We start from the raw sequence: 26,009 nt of genomic DNA, 5'->3' as shown, positions 1-26,009 counted from the left end.
TTTCTAATTACAATCAATTATACTCTATTCAATACTGGTTAGTATTGTTTAAGAGATGCAGAATGTAGGGCGACCTACTTTCAAGGACACTCCCTTTTGCATTAAGAGAACACTTTATTTTATTTGAAATAAAAGTATACAATAAAAATCAGCCTTTAATTTTGAAGAAAATTGAGTCTTGATGACCAAAAAGTCATGTCAAATTTCCTCTATATCATCTGAGATAATTAGGGACTAGTTTAGGAAAATGTTCATTGTAAGAAGGAGTATTAAATAAGCATAAGAATATTGCACTGAATTTGACTAGTTAGAACTTTCAGTGAAAGTTCTTTCAAAAAAGGTAAAATGTGTAAAGGAAGTTGGATCTGCTAAAATATTCTTTGAGGAAAGAGAGAAGAAGGTCTCCCTAAAGTGGAGAGTGGAGAGACAAAAGAGCAAGAAATTTGGCTTGAAAGTGTGGGACTATTATAGAGTGATTCTTAAAAGATTGGCAGAATATTTAGATTTGACACATAAGGTCATAAGAAAGATGAGTTTTGATAAATTCAAAGAGAGTGACCTGATAAATTCTCTGTTTAGGGAAGATTAGTTTGGCAGCAACCTTCACCTAAGTGGTCTGAAATAGATTGGCTCTACTTGAGTTACTTGGCTAATATTTGGATCCAGTTTCAGGGAAAGCAATTCATACACAATTTCATATATTCCATATGACGATTAAATTTTTGCTTGGTATATACGCCAATAATAAATTAAGGAAAAATAAAGCAATAAATTTTATTCATATTGATGATGACCAACTTTGTGAGATTCTCATGCCTATCCTCTCCTATTTCCCTAACTCCACTCCCTGATAATTAGGAAGAATTATAATTATTCTTTTATTATCTAGTCCTGCTTAGAATTGAGATTTAATATATGAGGCTCTAGTAGCACATACTTATAATCCATACTGCTATTAATGATTGCTTATTATTTATCAAACAGAGTATATATACTATCTCATATCTGAGAACGCCCACTCAGAGAAAGAACTGTGATCTCCATTTTTACAGCTGGGTTATGTAAGGTTCAAAGGGTCTGAAAGAACTCCCTTGAGAGTATACATTAAGATGGAAATGACGTCACAATCTGTCTCACTCAAAAGCTTGTTCTCTCAGCACTCTTCTTTTACTATGTCTCTCTGCTGAGTAGTGCTTAAGACACTGAAATAATTTTTGTCGATGCTTAATTCTCATAAAGCTAAACGTTAAAGCTAAAGGTCAAACTACATCCAAATTGCAGCAGACCAATATGTCATTGAACTACTACTACAGTGTCCATGAAAGCTAGAATACTGATGGCAAGATCTGATTAAGAATTCAAGTGGAATAGTTCTAATTCATAATTTCAAAATTAATTTGAAGTGTTTTAAAATCATAATGAATCCTGACACTAAGAACAGATAACATAATAATTTTCTACTTTTAATATAATAATCTTCTACTTTATTCATTTGTTTCAGACACTTCTTCATTTGCATGACAACATTAGGGCATATCTACATGTGACCTTTAAAAATTGTGAAATAAATCATTAAGATTTCCTTGACTTTTGTCTCATACCTTCAACAATTTGAGAATTTGAATTTTCATTTTATTTAGTGTAAAAAAGTTTTAATGTACTTTGACATTTCTTCTTTAGTTCATGTTTTATTAAGAAGAATGCTGTTTAATTTTCACATATTGGAAGTAATATTTTTTATTATTTATTTCTAATTTAATTCCATTGTAGTATAAGAGCAGGCACATATGTTTCCTGTTCTAGAGAATATGTGAAGGTATGCCCAGAAAGTGGACTGTCTTGATAAATGTTCTATATGTGCTTGCAAATAATGTATAATATGTTGTTGTTTGATGAAGCTGTCTATAAATGTCAATTAGATATAGTTGATTGATGGTATTATTGAGTTCAACTATGTCCTTATTGATTTTCTGCCTTCTGGGTTTGTCCATTTCTGAGAGAGGCAGTTTTTGCCTCATGAGTTTTGACACTGTTATTAGTTAGGTATATCAGTGGTAAGGACTACTATACCTTCTTCAGGAAGAAACTCCTCTAATTTAATACAATTATCTTTATCCCACATACCTTTCCCTATTTAAAGTTCACTTTCAGTGAAATTAATAAATTTCTTTCTATATTATGTTGTTTAGTATTCAGATGGTACATATTTTTCTTCATCTATTGTTATTATTCTTTGAATGCCTTCATATTTAAAGAGGTTTCTTGTAGGCAACATAGTTTTTTTTTTTTTGATCCATTTGGAAATCTGCCTTTAACTGACACATGTAGACATTCATAGTTAAAAATTATATGACTGGATAAAAATCAAAGCAATAAAAGTATCAAACTATCAACATAATTAGATCAAACTCTATCATTTTCAGTTTCTAATAGGTTGCCCTTTCTTAAAACAAAATTTATGTTTATAAAGTTGTTCACAATAATTCATTGCATTTAATATTCAACGCCAATCCCAACACTATTGCACCTTCCCACCGCCATATTAACCGTGACCCCCAAAGCAGAAGCCAAACAATTAATTTTGTATTGCTTGTTGTGAATAATCTGCTAAAAATAGTCCAATAAAATTTCCTTAGAGGAAAGTCTGGGAAGATTGTTGTATTTCATCCTGGAGCCATTAAGCCCTTGTATAAGAGATTACAAACATATTTGTTAAACCCAATCAAATATTGCATACTACTGTTTACCTAGAGTATGAGAGGTCACACAGCCTCATTTGTGGCCACTCTTTCCAGGAATTCTAAAATTTAGAATATGATTATACAGTAGATTCACTCATGGGTGAGGCCTAGTTTGTTCTCTTCCAGGTGTTTTATTTCTGAGTCTCTGGATCATGGCTGTTGATGAGATTATATGGTGCCAGGGGCTGTTTGTGGGTGTGACTGCCAAGCTGCTGGGTAAACTTGGGAGAGGCAGGTAAGGGCCCATTCCCGCTTCTAGCAAGCTTGGAGATTTCAGTCATGGGTCCCGCATACCTGGGTTTTTCTGCAAATTCACTCATGGGTGAGGCTTATCCGAACCTGTAAAAAGTGGCCATGAGCATGGTGGCAATTGGGTTCTGGAGGTTTTCAGCTGCCAGGGCTCTGTTGGGGGTGGGAGGGAAATGAGTTGCCCTGGTGAAGACAAACTGGCGCAAGGTTTGGACAAAGAACTTTTATCTGATAGTTGTGATTCATTCTTTAGTCTAGCAATTTGTCAATTATAGTTCAAATTTTCCTACCCTGAGGTTAAATTTTTAATTCTCATCAGATCATCTCAACAAATAGCGATAACTACCATGCCACTAACCTTGTCCAGAATTGTTCCCAAATTTCTTTATATCTCCGTCAGCTTCTCTCATCTTGGTGAGATATGCCTCAGCTCAGTGTAAAGCAAATCATTTTTTTCCCCTTCACATCATATGCACCTTCAACATTGAAGGTTTTAAAATATAGACTTGCTCCAAATTGTACTTGGTTTCTTCCACTTCATATCTACTTTTGCTTCCTACTTAGATCTGGCTTACATTAGATAGGGAGAAGAGAGGTCAAGAAACAGATCTTTTAGAGAAATGATACAGCAGGTATGGCATACCTGTGCTGAGGGATTACTCCTGATTGTGATGGGGGTTCAATCCCTGGCTCCTCATGTAAGCCCCCATCACAATCAGGAGTAATCCCTCAGTACAGATGATACGAGAGTAATCCCTGAGGACATCCAGGTATGTAGCCCCCACACCCCCCACACAAAAAAGTATAAAAAACTGAGAAAATAATAATTTTCTTTGAATACTATTTTAAGACTTACCCAAATATTTGAGAAATAAAAAATTATCTTATACAGTATAATAAACATTCCTTAAATTTTGAGAGATGCCTAATAAAATATGTGAGAATAAAATGTTGGAACAGTATTTAAATCTTGATTTGATGAATTCTTTCTGACTACATAAAAACTTATTTTACCATCACAAAGTATGGCATAAGCAAGATGGAAAAATAACAAATTAGAAGAAAACTAAACATAACTAAGCTTTATTGTGAATATCCAAAATAAGCACCTACAAATACAAAAAATAAAAGTGACCAATGAATCAGTTATAATAAGTTATTTGTAAACTGTCACTGTTACTGTCACTGTTCTCCCATTGTTCATCAACTTGCTCTAGCGGACCTAGTAACATCTCCATTATGACACTTGTTACTGTGTTTGCATATCAAATACGTCATGGGTAGCTTTCCAGGTTTTGCTGTGCAGGCAGAATACCCTTGGTAGCTTGCCGGGCTCTCCGAGAAAGTTGGAGGAATCGAACTTAGGTTGACCGGGTCAGCCACGTGCAAGGCAAGCACCCTACCCACTATGCGACCGCTCCAGCCCTATTTGTAAACATTAACAAAAATTTAATTAGCATTATTAAACATAAAAAGCAAAAATAAAACTAGTTAATCTTGGTATCTCAATAAAAATAGAAGGAAAAAACTAAGACATAATTACTCTAAGAGATAATCAAATATTGATAGCATGTAGAAGGTGGAAAAGTACTGGAACACATCACATTTATATATGAGTATAAAAAGTAATGATTTTTGAAAGTTTTGAAAATGAACGGCATCTGTCAAAACCCTCGATATGCATTGCTGTATTGTTAAATTTTTATTTCTAACAGAATATAGAGAAATAATTGTAGAAAAAGTAAAGTTTTATGTAGAAGGACTATACAGCAAATATATAATAGAAAAAAGCTAGAAATAGACAACCATGTCCATGTAAACTCATCCAGTCGCCCAGCTTTACAGACTCAAATCTTGAAAGAGATGCAACCAAGCCATAAAAATTCAAGTGTATTCTAGTCTCTTGACTAAAAACTCTGGGGCACTCTTGGCAGGGGGACTGAGTTCCTACCCTGCTGAAGACCCAGCAGTGGTACCCACACCCCACAGATACTGCTATGCCAGTGACCTAACTTCACTGCTTCATAATTAGTCTCTGAAGAGATGCCAAACTGTCAAAATTCCAGGTATAAAGGTTTTCGGGCTGAGAACTCTGGAGTCTTTTCAAAGTGGGGTGTGACGGATAGCTTCCTTCCAATCCCCCATACTTCTGTAAGCCCGGCAGCCACACCATATCCCACAACTGCCACCATGGACCAGTTACATATTCCAGAGTTCCTGGACACCTTCAAAATCTACAATACTAACATCCCAGTAGTAGCACACAAAATTAGATGGGAAAGTAACCTAGAAATCAATTTTTCTCAAGAAACAATACCACAGAAGGCTCAACTAGCAAAAACAGGTTAGTAAAATCTCAGAGAAGGACTTAAGAACTTCACGGTGACATATAACAATTTTCACAATTTTCCTTTTATTGAAGTATTTTTTGATAATTCCATTAGCCATGTAGTTACAACAAGTAATATGAAATGCATTACTTTGTATCTATGTAGGAGGCAGACTTGGGAATGGTTGGGAAAATGGGAATAATGGTAGGAAGAAGGTCACACTGGTGGTGGGACTGGTGTTAGAATACTGAATGACTGTAATAACAACTGTATTCTGAACAATATTGTAAAACACAGTGTTAAAAAACTAAATAACACAATATTCAATAATACCCAAGTATCTGACTGTTTAAATTAATTAAAGTACATTATTGTATAAAATTATGTATCACTTAGACTGGAATAGATTTATATGTAAATACATGGAAAGAAAGCCAATATCATTGCTAAGGGAAATAGGCTCATTACAGAACATCTATGAATACATTTTCATTAAACATTCATAGCTATGTTATGTATGTCCACGCAGGAAAAAAATTCAAGACACTCCAGATGGAGAAGATGGATTGTTTGAAGGAAAAGTTTTCTTTCTATTTTTACATGCTACTGCAATGTCTAAATTATTTGCAAGAAGTTGTTTGAAGGAAAAGTTTTCTTTCTATTTTTACATACTTCTGCAATGTCTAAATTGTTTGCAAGAAAATATTTCAACTGGCCTCTAATTTACACAAATTCACATAAGGAAAAGAAATCTAGGGCATCAGTATAGTTGTATCTAGAACTTTATACAAATAAATAAACAAGTTTTGTGAAATTATTAAATTTGATGTAACTGAAACTAAATCTCTCTGAACAAGTATGAACTTTTTAAAGAATTCAATTTTGCTAAAAATATGTGTCCTAAACAGCCTTTACATGTCTTTAAATAAACTGCATTACATGTATTATTATATTTATAGAAATCTTTTCTCATTATCAATGAATTATTTCCTTTTCATTACAGTAAACAATAAAAAGGCAATGAAAACCTTTCTTTATTATATGGAAGTAAATGAATACATAAAATAATTTCAAATAAAACATCTTCTCCTTATGTAAATTATTGGTGCAGTTCCACTCTTGAAAACATGACTATAACAATAACTAGTTGTTCCTACAATTAGTTCCTGAGCTCAGAAACTCTTTAATTTGTACTTCTTGCAGTGTGGAGGAAATGGTGAGCATGAAATATTTGCAGGTACAGGAAAGGAAGGGAGGGGGGAGAGAAAGACAGGAGGAGAACATGTAAAGAAGGAAAGAGAATGGAAAGGAGGAAGGATGTCACTCAAAAAATCTTAGGAAAAGGTTACAGTTGCTAAAGAACCATATCACAAAGCTCATCCTGGAACTCTATTCTAATAGTTGGCCAAGAATTATTTTTGCCCTATAAGGCAGCAGATACTATTCTGTTTTCTTTGTTTCAAGTTAGTGGGATTCACCTAAATCTGAAGGGATGAATTTATCTTGATACACTTGGTAAGGAAAATGTAATGTAAACTTAGTGAATTCCTTGAACAATTATTACCAAAATATCACAAAGAATAATGCTAAAGCATCTGAGTCAAGCCATTTGACAATGAATTACTGTGCAATTTTTACAACATTTCCTCCTCTCCTTTGTTTTCAGTCTGTACATTTAGGCTTGTGCTTAAAATTTATCATACATTCCATCTATACTGGATATCTTTTTTATGTCAGGCCAAAGTTCAAGGCCAAATTTTGTGTTTTAATAATCAAAAACTTGGAACATACCACTTTTCTAAGGTTTTCTTTGGTAAAAATGAATAGAAAATTACCTTTAAAAATAATATATCCTGCCATAATATATTATTTATAGTAACTACTGTTCCAGTTCTGCTATGTAAAATAATAAGTACTGAGACAATTTTGCTCACATGCTCAAAAGTCATTTCTAAAAGCAAATGATTTTGTTGTGGCTACATATTCTTTTGATGGATTAAGAAACAAAGAGGATTAGACTACTGAATTGCTATTATCACTGGCATAATTAAATATATGAAATCAAAGCTTAATTTACGCTTATAATTATTGTCTGAAATCTAGAGCTACTAGAAGCAAAAGTTTTAAGTGACATTTACATTAAAAATACAGGCTTAGCTGGTTCTCTAAATCAGTTTCTTATCTAGAAAAGTTGTTTAAAACATACTCCATGGCCTGGGGGCACCTGCCTTCACCTCCACTCACAAGCGCCAGCCCAACTAGCCTCCATTCCTCTCAACAGGTCTGTTGTGAACCATCATCCAGACCTGCAGTGGGTGTGACCTCCACTGTTGGGGGTGTGACCTCCTCAGAGTGGGCGTGGCCTTCTGTGAGGCCACAGGTATATTTCCCACTCCCAGCACTCTGGACTAACATCCCAACTTTCAACACCTAATTCTGTGGAAAACGTCCTGGCCACCTGAAACACAATACAACAATAATCCACCAGCCTACTCCAATTCCAACAGAAGACCTGTGTACGCAAGAAGCTGTACAAGCCCAATATAAAAGAGCATCTCCTCCAGTGCTTCACTAGATGCCTGTCATAAGCCACAGAATAAAGTATGAGAGAAAGGACATAGTCTAGAAGGGGAGAAGGGTGACCACCATTGACCGGCTTTATTCAGAATCCTTTCCGCAGTAAGAGGGAACAGTGTTAGTGAATGTGAAGGTTTTACCTCTATACAACCACAACAAATCTCCACTAAGAGGAGAGGACAAAGAAAAGAGTCCCAAATCCTCAACAGGGGTTACCCACAAATACAACCTCTCCGATAAAGAATTCTGAGATGAAATAATGATGATGTTCAAGGAACACAAAGAATCAATGGAGCAGACATTCAGAAAATTAAAGGAAGAAATGAAAGAAACAGGATCAGATAGTTGAGAAAATACAGGAAGAAATGAGAGCAGAAATAAAAAATTACAAAAAGAAGTGTCACAAATAAAGCATTCAGAAGATGAAATTAAAAACTCAGTTTGTAAGTCTACAACTGTAAATCATGGTGTTTCACTAATTAAAAAAAATATTCCGTGAATGTATTTATGGTACTAAAACCTTTAATATATGTAAAGTAAGCATTATAGACTTTAAAAATATTATCTTTCCTTAAACATTTAAACAAACTTTAATATATAATTATATAATAACACATACAAATAAACATAAATTCATAATTCATAATTAGTTGTTCAGAAAAACGTTATTTTTAAAGTTTAAATGAATTTTAATTTCACAACTAAAATCACCTTTATTCAAAGTTATCATTGAATAACAAGTTTCATTGCGAATGACATAAAACAATATTAAAAAAGATTAGAGACTACATTGTGAGCACTGAAGAGATAGTACAGCAGGTATGTCAAATGTGACTTACCCAGGTTCACTCTTATGCACCATCTAGGTGCTCCTAAGCAAGGCCAGGAGAATCCCATGGGGAGAGTATCATAGATTATTCAAGTGAATTCAATTTAATCAGCTAGTCTCATTTCCTCCCCTCCCTCCTCTCTCTCTCTCTCTCTTTCTTTCTTCCTTCCTTCCTTCCTTCCTTCCTTCCTTCCTTCCTTCCTTCCTTCCTTCCTTTCTTTCTCTCTCTGTCTTTCTCTGTCTCTGTCTCTCTCTCGCTCTCTCTCAATTTTGCTGCAACCCACTGTGTTCAGGGCTTATTCCTAGTTCTGTGCTCAGGGATCACTCCCAGATGGGCTTCAGGTATCATATTAGTTGATCATGATATCATACCAATCCATGTGATTTTCAATTCAATATCATATACACTGAACCCACATCAGCTACATGCAATGCAAGTGCCCTGTCCACTGTACTATCTCTCCATACCCTAATAACATGACTTCTAAAAGGTTTCTCAACTAGGGGCTACTGCTGAGGCTAGGGAACCAATAGGAGGATGGGGCTGCCAACCGATAGATCAGAGGCCACAAGAAGTAGAATAGGTTGAAATGGGACATGATTATAAAAATGTTGACAAACACTCCTCTAAATTATCTGTAAAATATTTTTGAGAATGAACTGGTTTTGAAGACAGAGTAGATACATCACCAAGAGACAATATAAAGTTTCTGGTTTTTGAAGACAGAGTAGGTATTTGCTAAGGTATATTTATGCCTCAATAGTTTACAGTAAACAATCCCAGTTTACAACTACCAAAATTGCAGACAAGCAAACAGATGAATTTTGGGTGCAAAATGAGAAAACAACTCTCCACTAAAATCCCTGCAAAGAAAATGCACCTGTATCAACGTGATTTAATCCAGTAACACCTATTTCAGGTTTGTCACCTAATTGAAAAATGATTGTATATTTTAAGACACTTGACTGTATGGTTCATCAATTGAACTGTATGGTTGCCGATTGTCTTAGAAAACTAGAATATGGCGCTGGAGCGATAGCACAGCGGGTAGGGCGTTTGCCTTGTATGCGGATGACCCGGGTTCGATTCCCAGCATCCCATATGGTTCTCCGAGCACTGCCAGGAGTAATTCCTGAGTGCATGAGCCAGGAGTAACCCCTATGCATTGTCGGGTATCACCCAAAAAGAAAAAAAAAAAGAAAACTAGGACAACTTGCATAATTTCTACTTCACCTTCTTCCCTAGATTTCAAGCCTTCTTCCCCCAAATCATATATCTCTATCTACTTCTTGAAAAAAATCCAAGATACTATTATCAAGGAGAGAGAGTTGGGTGGAAGAGTGAATGACAACCAAATGCCTGCACAACAGTATGAACTCTGATTTGGTTTACTTTTCTAGTCTCATCTCTCAGATGCCTCCAGCCCATTGCTTCATACTATCTAGCACTGACTTAGTACTGGGCTCCCTCTGTCTTTAGATATTGATTAAACATATCTCTTTTATGAAGTTTCATTTTCAGGATTAAATGATACACACTTCGTTCAATTCTTTCGCTGACCTGTGTTCCTGTTGCATATACACTACATACTAAATTACCTTGGTGCATTTATATTTTTCTCTCCTGGTTATTCTGACTCGTCAATAAATGCTTCTTATAATTCCTATATATCTAATATTTATAAACTAGGATTTGTGTTTTGATTCCAAATTAGAAAATTTGGAATGCCAACACACTATATTTTACAGGTTAACTTCTGAAAGGTTTTGAAAAGATAAAAAAAAAAAGAACACTGTAATCAATTACCATTAACCATAATTCTGCCTCAATAACTATCAACATTCATAGACATTTGAAAATAAGATAGAGAGCCAGTGGTTTTATTCCCCCAGCAGGCTGTTCTGTGTATCAAAAGGGATTGTCTGATTTATATCTGAGGTTAGGAAAGAGATTTCAGTTCTCTAGAACCGAAGTTACAGCGAACTTTTACAACAAAATGGACAAAGCAATCTCTAAGGTGCTTGCTTGCTCTGTATGCTGAAGACCTGGGTATGACTCCCAGCACCGCCCAGAGTGACACCCTTCAGCATAGAAACAGGAGTATCAACTAAGTTCCTCCAGGTGTCCATCTAAGTTCCAATGCTCCCTCGGGTAAAGGAACAAACCACCAACCAATTCTCAGGAGACATTAAGCAGGACCAATGATCAAGAAGTGTGAAAAAAATGGCTGAGCTATAAACTAGGGAACATCTCCCTCACCCCAAATTTCTCGAGCATTCTGAAATCCCATCAAATATTACAGCACTTTTCTGTGGGTGCAATTCTTGCTGCAAATTATTTAATCCAAGAGAAAGTTAAAGGGGCTGGCATGGGGCGGTGGGAGGGGAGGTACTCTTTTTATGTTTGGTTTTGAGGAACCAGAGAGAAAATGTGTCCCTACTCTCTCGGATAAACGACACCGACCTTAGATTCATTTATTCCTCCGCCCCACCCCCCAAGCAAAAGCAGAGGACTGAAGGCTTTGAGGTTTGCAGAGAGCCGGTTCAGGTCCCTCTCTGAGCAGGGTACTTCTAGGGGACAGAGACGTTAGGGAAGGGGTTGTACAAGGGAGCTTCATCTAGCCTTTTTTTTTTTTTTGCTTTTCGCTTTTGGGGTCACACCCAGTGATGCACAGGGTTACTCCTGGCTCACTCCTGGCGGTGCTTGGGGGAACCATATGGTATGCCCGGGATCGAACCCGGGTCCACTGCGTGCAAGGCAAACGCCCTACCCGCTGTACTATCGTTCGGGCCCTCATCTAGAATCTTGACGTTTAAGGCACACTTTAAACAGAGAAATAAAAGCTGGAAGCCGGAGCACGGCTCGGAAGAAGGTGAACCCAAACAACGACCCAGCGCAGTCCCCGCTTTTCCTCGGAGACAGCGGAAAGGTCGGAAACTACACTTCCCAGAAAGCAAAGCGGCGGCGAGGCCGAAAGGACGGGACAGTCTTTACCTCAAAGAGGCTAGCGGCTGTTTGGGTTCTGCTGATTCGCAAGGCCAATCCTCTCCTGCTCTCTCTTTCACCTCCGCCTAATTGGCTGGGCTCCCCGTGCGCCTGAGGGCGAATCAATCCGTCGTCCACGACAGCGTGAGAAAAGCAGCGCGCCGCCCCGCGGCCTCCTGGTCAATGAAGTTCCGACTCGGAGCTTCCGCCGCAACTCCGCAAAGCCGGGAGACTACATTTCCCAGAAGGCCACGGGGCTGCCAATCAGAGGCGGGGGCGGCCCCCGGCGTCTAGGACAGTCATCCCAAGCCGCCGCGGTGGAACTGTGATGGCCGGAGAGATGACGATCTTAGGTCTGTGACGGAGGGGGAGACTTCGGTGGCGGCTTGGGGGAAGGGGAGCCTGGCACGGGCGAGGGTAGTAGCCGCATCTCCTGGAGTGTGTATTCAAGTTGGCCAAAAAAAAAAAAAAGGAAGAACGGCAGAGGAAAGGGGACTCAAGAGTTGGGGGTCGCCTATTGGGGTGGGGTGGGGGGTGGCGATCGCCGGCCGGAGGAGGCCGGGGTAAGGCGGGCGAGCTGCCCACGGTGGGTTCGGAACCGGGTTGAGTTGAGGTTCATCCCTCGGGGTTCTCTGCGGCCGCGGAGGAGAGGGCCCGTGGCGGCGGCTGCTGGATTTGGGGGGCTCGAGACCGCCTTCAGCTCGCGCGGGGGATGAAATGATTTTGAAATTTCGCAGCGAAGGAGCCAGAGAAGTGGGGTTGGCCCGCGATTTCCTGATGGTCTTTTGTTTGGCCGCTGCACGAGAATGGGGTCGAACCGTGCCAGGGCTACACGTTGGCGTCTTTGAATTCTCTGTGCCAGCCATCGACATAGGTGACTGCAGAGGGATGTGTAACGCAGCCCTTTGTGACCAAAATTAAAAATAAATTAAAAAAAAATTCTGTTGTGATGTGTTACAATTTTTTTTTTTTAGCTTTTTGGGTAACACCCTGCGATGCACAGGGGTCACTCCTGGCTCTGCACTCAGGAATTACTCCTGATGGTGCACAGGGGACCACATGGGATGCTGGGGAACAAACCTGGGTCGGCCGCTTGCAAGGCAAACACCCTACCCACTGTGCTATATTGCTCCAGCCCCAGTATTTACAATTCTTAAGGCTTTGTTCCATACTCACTGTTGTCCTTGACTATAATAATAATAATAATAATAATTATTATTATTATTATTATTGTTATTTTATTATTTTGGTGGGGTTGGATCTGCTATTTGCAGGAATCAGTCTGGTTCAGGGGTATGAGAATAAAATGAGTCTTCAAGGAGCTTTCATTTTTGTTGCCTCTAGTTACCCCTTTTTATATTTTTCATTTTCTGCGCGTTACCTTCCCAAGAAGTATACCCCTAATTCACATTTTATTTTTTGCTTTTTTTGGGGGGTCACACCCAGCGATGCTCAGGGGTTCCCCCTGGCTCTGCACTCAGGAGTTACTCCTTGCAGTGCTTGGAGAACTATATGGGATGCCAGGGATCCAGCCTGGGTCCGCTGCGTGCAAGACAAACGCCCTACCCGCTTGCAAACGCCCTACCCACTGTACTATCCCTCGAGCTCCCTACTTAACATTGAAATACCGAAAAATAGTGGACTGTGCTGGCATATTATGAAGTAAATTTAAGCAGATTTTAGAAGATAATTTTATCATTTCTCTGTTTGATTCTCTTCAATGGGAAAAAGATAAAGGGATAAAGAGCTTCTTCACAGTCACAGTTTTTACTATGGGAATTTTAATAAGAAGTTTCTACTTAATATGTTACCAACCGGAGCATGATAGCATAGTGGGTAGGGCATTTGCCTTGCAGGCTGCCAACCTGGGCGACCAGGATTCGATTCCTCCGCCCCTCTTGGAGAGCCTGGCAAGCTACTGAGAGTATTCCGCCCACTTTGCAAAGTCTGGCAAGCTACCCTTGGCATATTCAATGTGCCAAAAACAGTAGCAAGTCTCACAATGGAGATGTTACTGATGCCCCCTGAGAAAATCGAACAATGGGAGGACAGTATTACAGTGATACAAATACTGTAAGTTCGTTCCTACAGATGAATGGCGTTTTCTGTCAGCATCAGCCACAGCTGCTTCAGAAGTGGTTTTACTTGGATTCCTTTATTCACCTAGAAATGAAGCACACACAGGGTTTTTGTTTATGGTTTTGTTGTTCATTCACTTGGTTTTAAGATCAGTTTATTTTATGAAACTTATCTAGGAGTCTGATCATGGAATAAAATTTGCAGGTTTACCCTTTTGGTTTATCTTATCAAAGAATAAAATTTGATTATATTGTTTCAAAGATGGATATTAAAGGGACTCTTGTATGTTGGCATAATTGTACTAGCTTGATAAGACATCTCTTAATTTGCTTGTATTTCAGGATCAGCTGTTTTGACCCTCCTATTGGCTGGCTATTTGGCACAACAGTATTTACCATTGCCTACCCCTAAAGTGATTGGCATTGACCTTGGTACCACCTACTGTTCTGTTGGGGTGTTTTATCCTGGCACAGGAAAAGTAAAGGTTATTCCCGATGAAAATGGGCATAGCAGCATACCCAGCATGGTATCCTTTACTGACAGTGATGTCTATGTGGGGTATGACAGCTTAGAGCTGGCAGATTCAAATCCACAAAACACAATATATGATGCCAAAAGATTCATAGGCAAGATTTTTACCCAAGAAGAACTGGAGGCCGAAATTGGCAGATACCCTTTTAAGGTAAATGATCAAATAAATATATATTTTTTTAAAAACCTTTGTATGTTTTTTTTAATTCATACTGATATTTTTATTTGGAGCACTGTGATTTACAACACTGTTCATGTTAGGGTGTCATGCCTATAACATTCCAACGCCACGCCTTCCACCAATGTCCATTTCTGTCACATTCTCTCATCTCTCCTGCCCTTGATTAGTTCAGTTCTATATATCAGCTCTCAGGTTCTGCAGCTTTAACCATTTTCTTATTCCCATCCCATGTTTTTTTATATCCCATATATTAAATGTTCTGGATCTATGCCTTTCCTTCTGTCTGACTTCACTCAGCGTATTACCCTATAGTTCCACCTATATGGTGGCAAATTACAGGATTCCGTTTTTTTTTTTTTTTCTTATAGCCGACTTGTGTTCCACTGTATACCGCTGTTTCATTATCCACTCACCTATTCTTGGATGGACACTTGGGTTGTTCCCAGCTCTTGGTTAGTGTGAATAATGTCGCATTGAACATAGGATACAAATGTCTTTTTGAAATAGTGATTTTGGACCCTTGGGGTAGAGCCCAAGAAGTAGAATTGCTGGGCCATGTAGAAGCTCAAGTCTGAGTTTTTTGAGAAGTGTCCATTTTTTTTTCTCAAGAGTGGAACCAGTCAACCACAAGCAGTGAATGGTGGGTTTATTTTTGCCCTCATTCACTTCTACACTTTTGTTCTTTTTGATATGTGCCATTTGACCTGAGATGGTGTCTCTTTGTTTTGATTTGCATTTCTCTAATGTTACATGATGGAGAGCTTTTTTTTTTTATCTACCTATTCACCATTGGTATGTCTCCTTTAATGAAGCGTTGGTTCCAATTTTTGATGGGTTTGATTTTTTAGTTCTTAAGTTCTGCAAATGCTTTATATATCTTAGATATTAACCCTTTCTCGAATGAGCGATGAACAAATAATTTCTCCCAGTCTGTGCAGTGTCTTTTTATTCTGCCCATTGTTTGTTTTGCAGTGTAAGAGCTGCCTAATTTAGTTTTTTCCCCACTTAATTTAGTTTTTTCCCATTTAATTTAGTTTTTTCTTTTGTTTTCTTGGCCAATAGAATAGGGGGTATGCTTGCCTTATACCATTTAGTTTTTTCTTTTGTTTTCTTGGCCAATGGCATTGAGTCATTAAAAAATACCTCTAGATTTGGTGTCACTGAGGGTACTGCCAATGTTTTCCAAAATATAAATGGATTCAGGCTTTAATTCATTTTGAATTGACTTTTGTGCATGTTGTGAGATAAGAGTGGTTTCTGAATTCAGATTTTTTTTTACATGTGAATACCAATTTTCCCAGCACTGTTTATGAGAGAGGCTTTTCCTTGCTCCACTTTATACTTGGCTCATTTGTCACATGTTAGTTGTTTATATACCTGAAAGTCTTTCTAAACTCTCAAGTCTATTTCATTGTGGCCTAAAGAGTCTCTATTTCAACTGAGGTAATCTGTATGTCAATTATGTTGCAAGTAGGACAAGTCAATTACTGATTCCACAGTACTTTTCAGGATTTAGGGCCTTACTGTATTTTTGTTCTGCAGTCTTGATACTTGTAGCAGTGAAATCAATGAAGGCCATTTTAAGATGAAGGGAGGAATAGGTGAATGGATAGGTAATATGTGTGTGTGTTTACTTTGCTTACTTCAAAAGGGATTATACTAAGCATGCTATTTTAAAAATATTTTTGGCTGGAGCGATAGCACAGCGGGTAGGGCGTTCGCCTTACAAGCGGCCAACATGGGCGACCCGAGTTTGATTCCTCCGCCCCTCTCAGAGAGCCCGGCAAGCTACCGAGAGTATTCCATATGCCAAACACAGTAACAACAAAGTCTCCAATGGAGACGTTACTGGGCCCGCTCGAGCAAATCGACGATCAACGGGAGGGCCTTTACCTTTTTACCTTTACTTTGTTTGGAGGAAACATCTGGTGGTACTAAGGGATCACTCCTGAGGGGTGGGGATATCACAGGGCCATATTCAGTGCTGGAGATTATACCCAGGTCAGCTGTGTACAAGATAAGCTTACCCACTGTTCTATTTCTCCAGCCCAAATAGTACCAGTATCTTTACTAGAAATTCTTAATCTTTGCCAATAGAAAAGTGAAAAAAAGGGTATCTAACTTATGTATTCCTTTTTATTTCTTAGGTCAGAATTTTAAAAAAAATGTCTCTTGGGGCTGGAGCACAGCAGGTAGGGCGTTTGCCTTACACGTGGCCAACCTAGGTTCGATTCCCAGCATCCCATATGGTCCCCCGAGCACCACCAGGAGTCATTCCTGAGTGCAGAGCCAGGAGTAACCCCTGAGCATCACTGGGTGTGACCCAAAAAGCAAATAAATAAATAAATGTTTCTTGGCATTTTAATTTTCTTTAGTAATTAGTTTCTTCATAGTATTGGTCTAATCCTTTTTATTTGTCCTATTTTATTTAGGGGCTGTTAGGTGAGCATGCATGGTAATACTGGTCTCTGAACCGTTTTTAATTTTATCTATAAGCATGTTTTAGTGTTTCCCAGACAGGAGAAACACATTTCTGGATGGTCAGGTTTTCTTGATTGAAACTCAAATCCAAAATAGACTCTTTTACAAATGACATTAAACAATCTGTTGATGAAAGTAGGATGATATGTTTCGGAAATTCCTTTGTCTTTTAAATGCATAGCCATATTAGCAGAGATAATGAACAAATGGATAATACATGGTTTTATGGAAACAATATAAATGAACATTTAGTTCATGAATAAGAACAATGAAATAAAATAATCTTTGTTAATTTGTTCTAGAATATTCTAGGAACAAATATTTTCTTGTTCTAGGAACTTTTTTTTTTTTCTTTTTGGGTCACACCCAGCGATACACAGGGGTTACTCCTGGCTCTGCACTCAGGAATGACACCTAGCGGTGTTCAGGGGGCCGTATAGGATGCTGGGAATCGAACCCAGGTTGGTCGCATGCAAGTCAAACGCTCTACCTGCTATGTTATTGCTCCAGCCCCCAGGAAAAAATAATTTCTTGGAAGCAAGATTTAAGAGAAAAAAGATCCTAAGACATGTAGGATTTAATGTTACTTCTTACATTTCTCATTTGTCTTTCTTTCAGTTGACAATTAAAAATCAAGAGTGCTATTCTAATTATACATTTCATGATGAACTTCATTATTTTGCTATTATTTGAGATAATGGTATAATTTATACATTTTAAAGAATAACTTACAATATTTAATTTCTAATATTAGTACATGTGTTTGTCACATTACAGATATCCTGCTTTAGGTAAGGATATTTTTTATGAGTTCAGTAGGTATGTATATAATTATATATACATGCACACACACATGTATATGTACATTCATATATTTTTGCAAAATCCAATTTACAGGTTTTAAACAAAAATGGGCTGGTTGAGTTTTCTGTGACAAGTAATGAGACCATCACCGTTTCTCCAGAATATGTTGGGTCTAGACTGTTATTGAAGTTAAAGGAAATGGCAGAAGAATACCTTGGAATGCCAGTTGTCAATGCTGTTATCTCTGTACCAGCAGAATTTGATATAAAACAGAGAAATGCAACTGTTGAAGCTGCCAACCTTGCAGGTAATTCAACAGCCCTCGCCAGAACTGTCTTTTTCCTACAATTCTCTTAGGTTGAAAAATCTTCTGTAAAGGTGCATTTCTTGTTCAAAATTAGAAATAAAAACAATACGGTAGATAAATCAATTTTATTAATAAAAGATAGCTCAGTGTAACTCAGTTTACAGTGGAAAGTGTTGTATATTATGATAATGAATTAGATAGGCATACCACAAACTGAGAAAATTTAGCAATGAATATTTTTTCTCCTAAACTTCTTTTAAATTATGAGATTAATATGATGTTTTTAATAAGGTGAGGGAGAATTCATTTGTTACCCTTCAATTAATAATGCCTTGTAAATTGTACTTATAAATTCCTATTCCCATAGAACTTTATATTTTACTAAAAAGAAAAAGAAAATCAATACATTCAATTATTATGTGGGCGCTCTTTCACATTATTGACATTTCAGAGCTGATAGTTCTTTGTTTAGGAAACTGATCTGCATGTTTTGTATTTATTATATAATAGCATCCCCAGTTGTGCTCACTAAGATGGTAGTCGGTTGCTGCCTTCCAAACAGTCACAGATCTTTGTCCCCTTCCTTTGAGAGATGTCCCTCAGGGGCAAAATCAGCCCTGGTTTAATACCAAGATACAAAACATACTTGAAAATAGCCTACTATTTCAAAAGAGCTGGATAAAAGTGTTAAAGGATTGCTGGTACTGATAGAGGGAGTCAGAACTTTTAGGATTTAAAGAGTGGCCAGGAAGGCATTGTTGAGAAAGGGACAGTGAAGCACATTTCAAGGAAGTGTGGTACTGATCAAGCTAATGGAAGTAGATTTCAGAGAAAGAGGTTAATGTAGCAGCCAAAAAGTGGGAATGTGCTGCTACACAGAAATTAGGAAGTGACTAGTGTAACTGGAGAAGAGAAAGTTGAGAAAGTTTCATAGGTAAGGATGAAAGGTTTTATTGTCTTTAAATAAATTAATTAGCATTTCTATACTTCAAACTCATGTTATCCCCCGCCAAAGAAAAAATTGAAGTACCTGTTATAGATTGCTGCTACTTTTCAGACCATTCATTAAATATGGCATTATAGTCAACTTTCAAGAAATTTGATCAAGGAAGTGTGAATTACATTTGAGGATCTTATATTTAGAATCTTTTAGTTGTTCCTTTTGTAAGTTTCTGTTTAGTCATCTCTTTCTTTTTTATTAGTCATTGGGAGGGGTTTGTTTTTGTGTTTGCTTTTGTTTTTGATTTTGGTTTTTGGATCACACCAGTGGTGCTCAGGATTTATACCTGGCACTACATTCAGGGATCACACCTGGCAAGGGCTGGGGAACCATATGGGGCTCTGGGGATCAAACCTAGTTCATCTGCATGCAAGGCAAGTGACCTACCTGCTGTACTCTTATCACTCATGCCCCTAGAAAAACATTTTTAGAGGAAATAGTGACTTACCTAGTTTCTTCAGAAATGTGTATTTGTACATGTGATTAAAGTTTTATTGTTCTAATACTTCCAAGTAAAATATGAAATTAGAAGAGGCTGGGAGATTTTATATTTAGTGACATATTCCAATGAATGAGGGCTTTTTCTCTATAATCATTGAGAATGCTTTTAGTGATACCTATTTAGAACTCTTCTGTCTGTTCTCATTATTTGAAGTGTCATTTTTTGTAAAAATTTTTATGTAGTATTTCTGTCTTGTAAGATAAGAGCTTGATATAGATTTAACTGGTACGGAATTTGTAGGAGAAGCTAGTCCTGACTAGGTGCTGTGGGATGGTTATTCAGCATCGGAGATTGAACCATGCAAAGCATGCACGCAGTCCATTGAGATTGCTCTCTGACTGCTGAAGTTTCTTAGGATCCTCTCACTTTCTTTTTCTTCCATCCTGCCAATCTTACAGGACTGAAGATCTTAAGGGTGATAAATGAACCTACCGCAGCAGCTATGGCCTATGGTCTCCACAAGGTTGATGTCTTTCATGTCTTGGTGATAGATTTGGGCGGAGGAACGCTCGATGTGTCACTGCTGAATAAACAAGGAGGAATGTTTCTGACTCGAGCAATGTCTGGTAAGACAAATAGGGAAAGTTAGTACTTCCAGCCCATGAACATGTGTAATGTATAAACTTTCTTAGAATAAAATCTGCAGTATTAACTTCCTTTTGGTAACTTACATGTGTGATTTTTTTTTTAATGCTAAAATCTCATGATCTTATAGGAAAAAATTTGGCTAGACTGCCTTTCTTGTAAGTCAAGACAGTCACTGCCAGTTTTAACTCACCAAGCCCAAACTTTCTTATGTCCATGAAGAAGGGAACAGGTGGAAAAGAATTCTTTAAAATAAAGAATAATCAGATTATTTCATTTGATAACCTTTTTAACAAAATAAATATTTTAAGAGAACTAATAGTATTCTATAGAAAGTTATAGGATTTTTGCATTTTAAATTTTTGTGAAGACTTTTAATTCAAAGAATTCAGCTTGTTGTGAACTGATCTACTGCATAGTTAAGTTACAGGTTGTTCTCTGTAGATTACATTCTCTTTTACCTGTGAAATCATGTTTTCTACTATTTTAAACTCTTAATCATACCAGCAGAAGGATATTTTTAACAGAACACAATGCTCATCATGCTGTTTTAAAAATTTTCTTCGGTTGAGAATAATAATATTTAGTTTAGTTTTATTTTATTTTACTTGGGATGTAGGGGGGTTGCCCACACCTGGTGCGTAGGACTTGCCTCTGGCTTTGAGCTCGGGGATCACTCCTGGTATGGGGTTCAGGGAACCTATGGGGTGCTAGTGATTAAACCCACGTTGACACATGCAAGGCAAACACCTTACCTGCTTGTACCATCTCTCTGACCCTAACGTTTAGTACTTATTTTAAGTTGATAACTAAAAGCCAATCTATGTTCTCAATTTATTTTCAGAAAATTAATATGTAGTTAATATAATTAAGGAATATCATCTCATATTATTTAAAAGTTTTGGCCTTGACTTTCAGTATTTCTTAAAGTGACATTCAGTTAAAATTGTTATTTTAATCAGATTTTGCTCAAGCGGGCCCAGTAACGTCTCCATTGGAGACTTTGTTGTTACTGTGTCTGGCATATCAAATACTCTCGGTAGCTTGCCGGGCTCTCCGAGAGGGGCGGAGGAATCGAACTCGGGTTGGCCATGTTGGCCGCTTGTAAGGCGAACGCCCTACCCGCTGTGCTATCACTCCAGCCCGGCAAGCTACCGAGAGTATTCGATATGCCAGACACAGTAACAACAAAGTCTCCAATGGAGACGTTACTGGGCCCGCTCGAGCAAAATCGACGATCAACGGGAGGGCCTTTACTTTACTTTTTTAATCAGATTTTGTAGAAATAAAATATTAATAACATTAAATAAGATATTTGTTATTCCTGATTATTATTATTTGTACATGTATACTATATAAACAAATACAGAAATATAATAAATTTCTCTTTAACTTAGGAAACAATAAACTTGGAGGACAGGACTTCAATCAGAGATTGCTTCAATACTTATATAAGCAGATCCATCAAATATATGGCTTCCTGCCTTCTAAGAAAGAAGAAATCCACAGATTAAGACAGGCTGTAGAAATGGTCAAATTAAATCTGACTCTTCATCCATCTGCTCAGCTATCAGTATTACTAACAGTGGAGGAAGAGGCAATCAAGGGACCTCAAAGTAGTGACACTCAACTGCAACATGACAGACTTTCCCCAGCAGACGGCCACCATGGAAATGGTGTGTTTGGAACTGACCTTTCTGAAGAGAAGAGTGGAGAGAATCATGTTTTATTCGAAACAGAAATATCACGGCAGCTCTTTGATACCCTTAATGAAGATCTATTCCAGAAAATACTCGTGCCCATTCGGCAAGTTTTGAAAGAAGGCCACTTGGAAAAGAGTGAGATTGATGAGGTGGTGCTGGTTGGGGGCTCGACTCGTATTCCTCGAATCCGCCAAGTCATTCAGGAGTTCTTTGGGAAGGATCCTAACACATCTGTGGACCCTGACCTGGCAGTGGTGACTGGAGTGGCTATCCAGGCAGGGATTGATGGAGGCTCCTGGCCTCTCCAAGTCAGTGCTTTAGAAATTCCCAATAAGCATCTGCAAAAGACCAACTTCAACTGAATTGTGGGGAGTGATTATTTATGATGCTGTTGTGATTATTTTTTCTTCTTCACAGACCACCTCAAAAAAACTGTCTAGAAAATAGTTATTTGCAACGGGGAACATTTAGATATGTGAAAGTTTTGTATTTGTTTTTTTAAGATTGAATATAGTAAGATTGGCTTTAATTGGTTTGGGAGAGATTTCATTCCAACACATATTTCTGGAGTTGAAATAAAAGCCATGGGTGGCTATATATTTGAGATTTTGGATGTAGCTAAAACCATATGCACTTAAAAATTTATATTTTGTAAACATTATCTAATGCCAAATATAGACTTCCCGGTTCTTACTAAATTGTATTAGTAGGAGCTGGTAATTTAATTTTCTGGGTTATCACATATAACTTAATTTGAACTATACTTGAAGACACAATGTTGTCGGATGTTTATATTGGTTGGCACATAGCAGTATTAATGGAGTTGTGTATATAATAATTGTGAGTGTCATAATAAATTTGAGTTTACAGGTATCCTGTAAGTATGCCCTATTCACGTAATTTGTAATGTTTTTTAAATGCTGGGTCAATTGACAAATTGGATGTTTGTTTCTAAAATAGCAATTCTATTCTTAAATTTTAATATAGTAGAAATACCCAGATTATAATCAAGTTCCTTCATCTGCTGTTCCTCATTTGCTACTTGAATTTCCCTGTTTCTCCCTGGTTAGAAAACAGTAAGGAATTAGCAGGCGCATTTTTTAAATGTGTTAATGTCACAAGCAATTATCTAAGACCTTTGATAAATAGGAGTAATAAGCCCCAGTATTTGTTTTATGTTTTTATTTTCATATTTACCTTGTGAGGCTGGAGTGATAGTATAATGGGTAGGACATTTGCCTTGCATGCTTTGGACCAGGGTTCAAAAATGATCCCCAGTGGATCCGCGGCACCCAACATGGTTCTGAACAAAACCAGAAGTGATTCATGAGTGCAGAATCGGGAGTAAGCCCTGCACACCACCTCCTGTGGTGCCCCCTGCCCCAACACCACCAAAAAAGAAATGAAAAGAAAAAGATTTACCTTGTGTTTATACTGTTAAATCATCTTTGATTCACCTTTTCTATGTAATTTCCCCATGTTTGGTTTTAAATGGGGAAAATGTGTTGACCAAAACTCTTTTAAGGACTACCATTTAAGATCGTCACATTGGGATTATTTTCAGCCTTGAGGTTGATGTCAATGAAAATTTATAAATTTGTGAATATTGAAAGCAATCTAGAAATTTAATGTTGAAGAATATGGGAATGATTTTACAAATCAGCATTTGTAGCAGTTTGTCTTGGTCTTGTTTATTTTCTTTTAGAAAAAAAAAGACCAAGAAAGAAGTAGAGCCATCCTGTTTCTGTGATACCCATCTTATCTGAAGTTTTTTTTCTTAGTAGAGGTATATTCTGGTCAATACTTTGGTTAGTGTAAAAAGCCTTATCCATTATTGAATTTGAAAGAATTTTGAATTTTTATCACTGAAAACTTATTTCAAGAACTCTGAGATATTTCATCTTCTCAATAAAAAGCTGAATGTTAATATTTTCTTAGTAATGAAATTGCTGTAAAAATAAAACCTAAGTTTAATCAAATACTTCTTTGTACAGTAATGTCTGTAATAGGAAACAGAAATACATATGATGTTGACACTTCAGAACTAATGGAGAAATCCAAAGATGATCCTTCACTGAATTATGAAAATATTCAAATGCTCTCTTGGACTTTGCATAAATCTTCAATAGAAACAATTTTAAAATATTTTTGTTAAGATCTTTAAGAGGAAAGCTCAATTTATCAAAATTTCCAGATTTAGTATTAGCTGATACCTAAAACATTTTATTGTACTTTTTAAAAAGCTTGACTGGAGCGATAGCACAGCGGGTAGGGCGTTTGCCTTGCACGCGGCCAACATGGCCGACCCGAGTTCGATTCCTCCGCCCCTCTCAGAGAGCCCAGCAAGCTACCGAGAGTATTCGATATGCCAGACACAGTAACAACAAAGTCTCCAATGGAGACGTTACTGGGCCCGCTCGAGCAAATCGATGATCAACGGGAGGGCCAGGACCTGATTTGAAAATATATGAGATCATTCAGGACAATCTCTTAACACCTTTTAAAGGAACGATTGCAAAATGGCAGCTAATCTTATACATAATATTGGAATTTAAATTGGTGTGTGAAAAGTAGAAGAACAGTGTTGGAATCTGTGGGCAATAGTTTAGCATGTTCTCTAGTGTTGTATAGCTTTTTAAATATGAAGTAATGTCTGTCTTCAATCTTATTTTAGGAGGCTATATATATAGCCTTGAAGTCAGTGCAGGTTATTAAAAATTTAAAAACCATCCTGATAGGGATGTTTTTGCAAATCCCTATCTGAAGACATCTTTCATAAAAGAATACATTTTGGCTGCATAACTAGTGATTTTGAAGTATGTAACTTTTCAAATATAAACATGATTAGAATATGTGAATGAGTAATTTACTTTACATCAGGAATGTTTTGGTACTGTTTTCACTGAAACCACTCACTAAATTGCTCTTTCATTATACTTGTACAGAAGATAGTAGCTATTGTTCATAACAGATTGTGCCTATTAAACCTGTGTGTAATTCATATTTTAATGTAAATAAATGCCATTTTGCAGTTTGTTTTTTAAACTGTGCTTTATTTTCCATTCATATCTAAGCCAAGTTCATTTTGGTGCCAATTTAATGCTCATGGCATGTAACTTCAGCAACTATTGCTTCATTCCCTGCTTTCTATTTAAGATAGCTTATATTTTCTATTTACTTCCCTAATTTAGAAGTGGCAAGTCCTGTATCCAGAATTTGGAATATCAACTCATGGTTCCTGACTAAAATAACTTAAACTCTTAATAAATGATCCTACCCAATAGATGATTATAATCCTTTGGTTGATATTATAATTTCTTAGATTTGTATTCTTTGGACATAAATATATATATATATATATATAGTTTGTTTTAAAGTCATTTGATTAATGTAGATGACAATTGATTTTGTAGTTTTGATTTCTCTAGCCACTTTTTTGAGACTCAATATATGAGTAAGTATGGTGATATTGCCATATATAATTACTAAATATACAACTACATTTGAGTGTAGACATCCTTTAATTATGTAATCTACTCTGATTATATAGCCTTGAATTTTGGTAAGGTTTGATGACTTATTCGTAAATGATAGAAATGTTTGTGATGCCACTTTGAAAGATGAATTATAAAACAGCTGGTCTTCTAGGGATATTCTCATGTTTGCTATAAAGTTTAGGTTGAGCTCTTCTAGTGAATATGGATGGGTAAGAGACTGAAAGATCAGAGACAACATGTAGATAAATAGGCATCTCAGCTGATGGCTCCAACTTACAGCTCTGAAGTAGCTTTGGTAATTTAAAAAAAAGTAATAAAAATAAAATGAACATTCAGAATAAAAAGAAAAGTTATGTGAAGTTCATGTCCAAATCAATCAGCTTAATCAATCAATGACTGAATAAGTAGCAGTACTTTTACAGTGTAGCACTGTCCTCCCATTGTTCTTCGATTTGCTCCAGTGGGCACCAGTAATGTCTCCATTGTGAGACTTGTTACTGTTTTTGGCATATCAAATATGCCATGGGGAGCTTGCCAGACTCTGCTGTGTGAGCAGAATACTCTCGGTAGCTTGCCAGGCTCTCCAAGAGAGATGGAGGAACTGAACCTGGGTCAGCCTTGTGCAAG

The 26,009-nt window shown here is 37.2% G+C and overlaps 1 protein-coding gene across 1 annotated transcript; it reads left to right on the top strand.

Annotated features, from left to right (window-relative positions):
* The first annotated feature begins 11,997 nt into the window (after positions 1-11,997).
* On the top strand, positions 11,998-24,239 carry HSPA13 (heat shock protein family A (Hsp70) member 13). The gene is made up of 5 exons (XM_056135468.1): positions 11,998-12,065; positions 14,133-14,473; positions 17,882-18,095; positions 19,996-20,163; positions 21,580-24,239. The coding sequence occupies exons 1-5, from the start codon at positions 12,041-12,043 to the stop codon at positions 22,245-22,247; spliced, it is 1,416 nt and encodes a 471-aa protein (XP_055991443.1). The 5' UTR covers positions 11,998-12,040; the 3' UTR covers positions 22,248-24,239.
* Positions 24,240-26,009: the final 1,770 nt, after the last annotated feature.

Source organism: Sorex fumeus, unplaced genomic scaffold (assembly GCF_029834395.1).
Source record: "Sorex fumeus unplaced genomic scaffold, SorFum_2.1 ptg000115l, whole genome shotgun sequence".
Lineage (NCBI taxonomy): Eukaryota > Metazoa > Chordata > Mammalia > Eulipotyphla > Soricidae > Sorex > Sorex fumeus.
The sequence above is the reverse complement of the archived record's forward strand: the minus strand, read 5'-3'. Positions and strand labels throughout refer to the sequence as shown.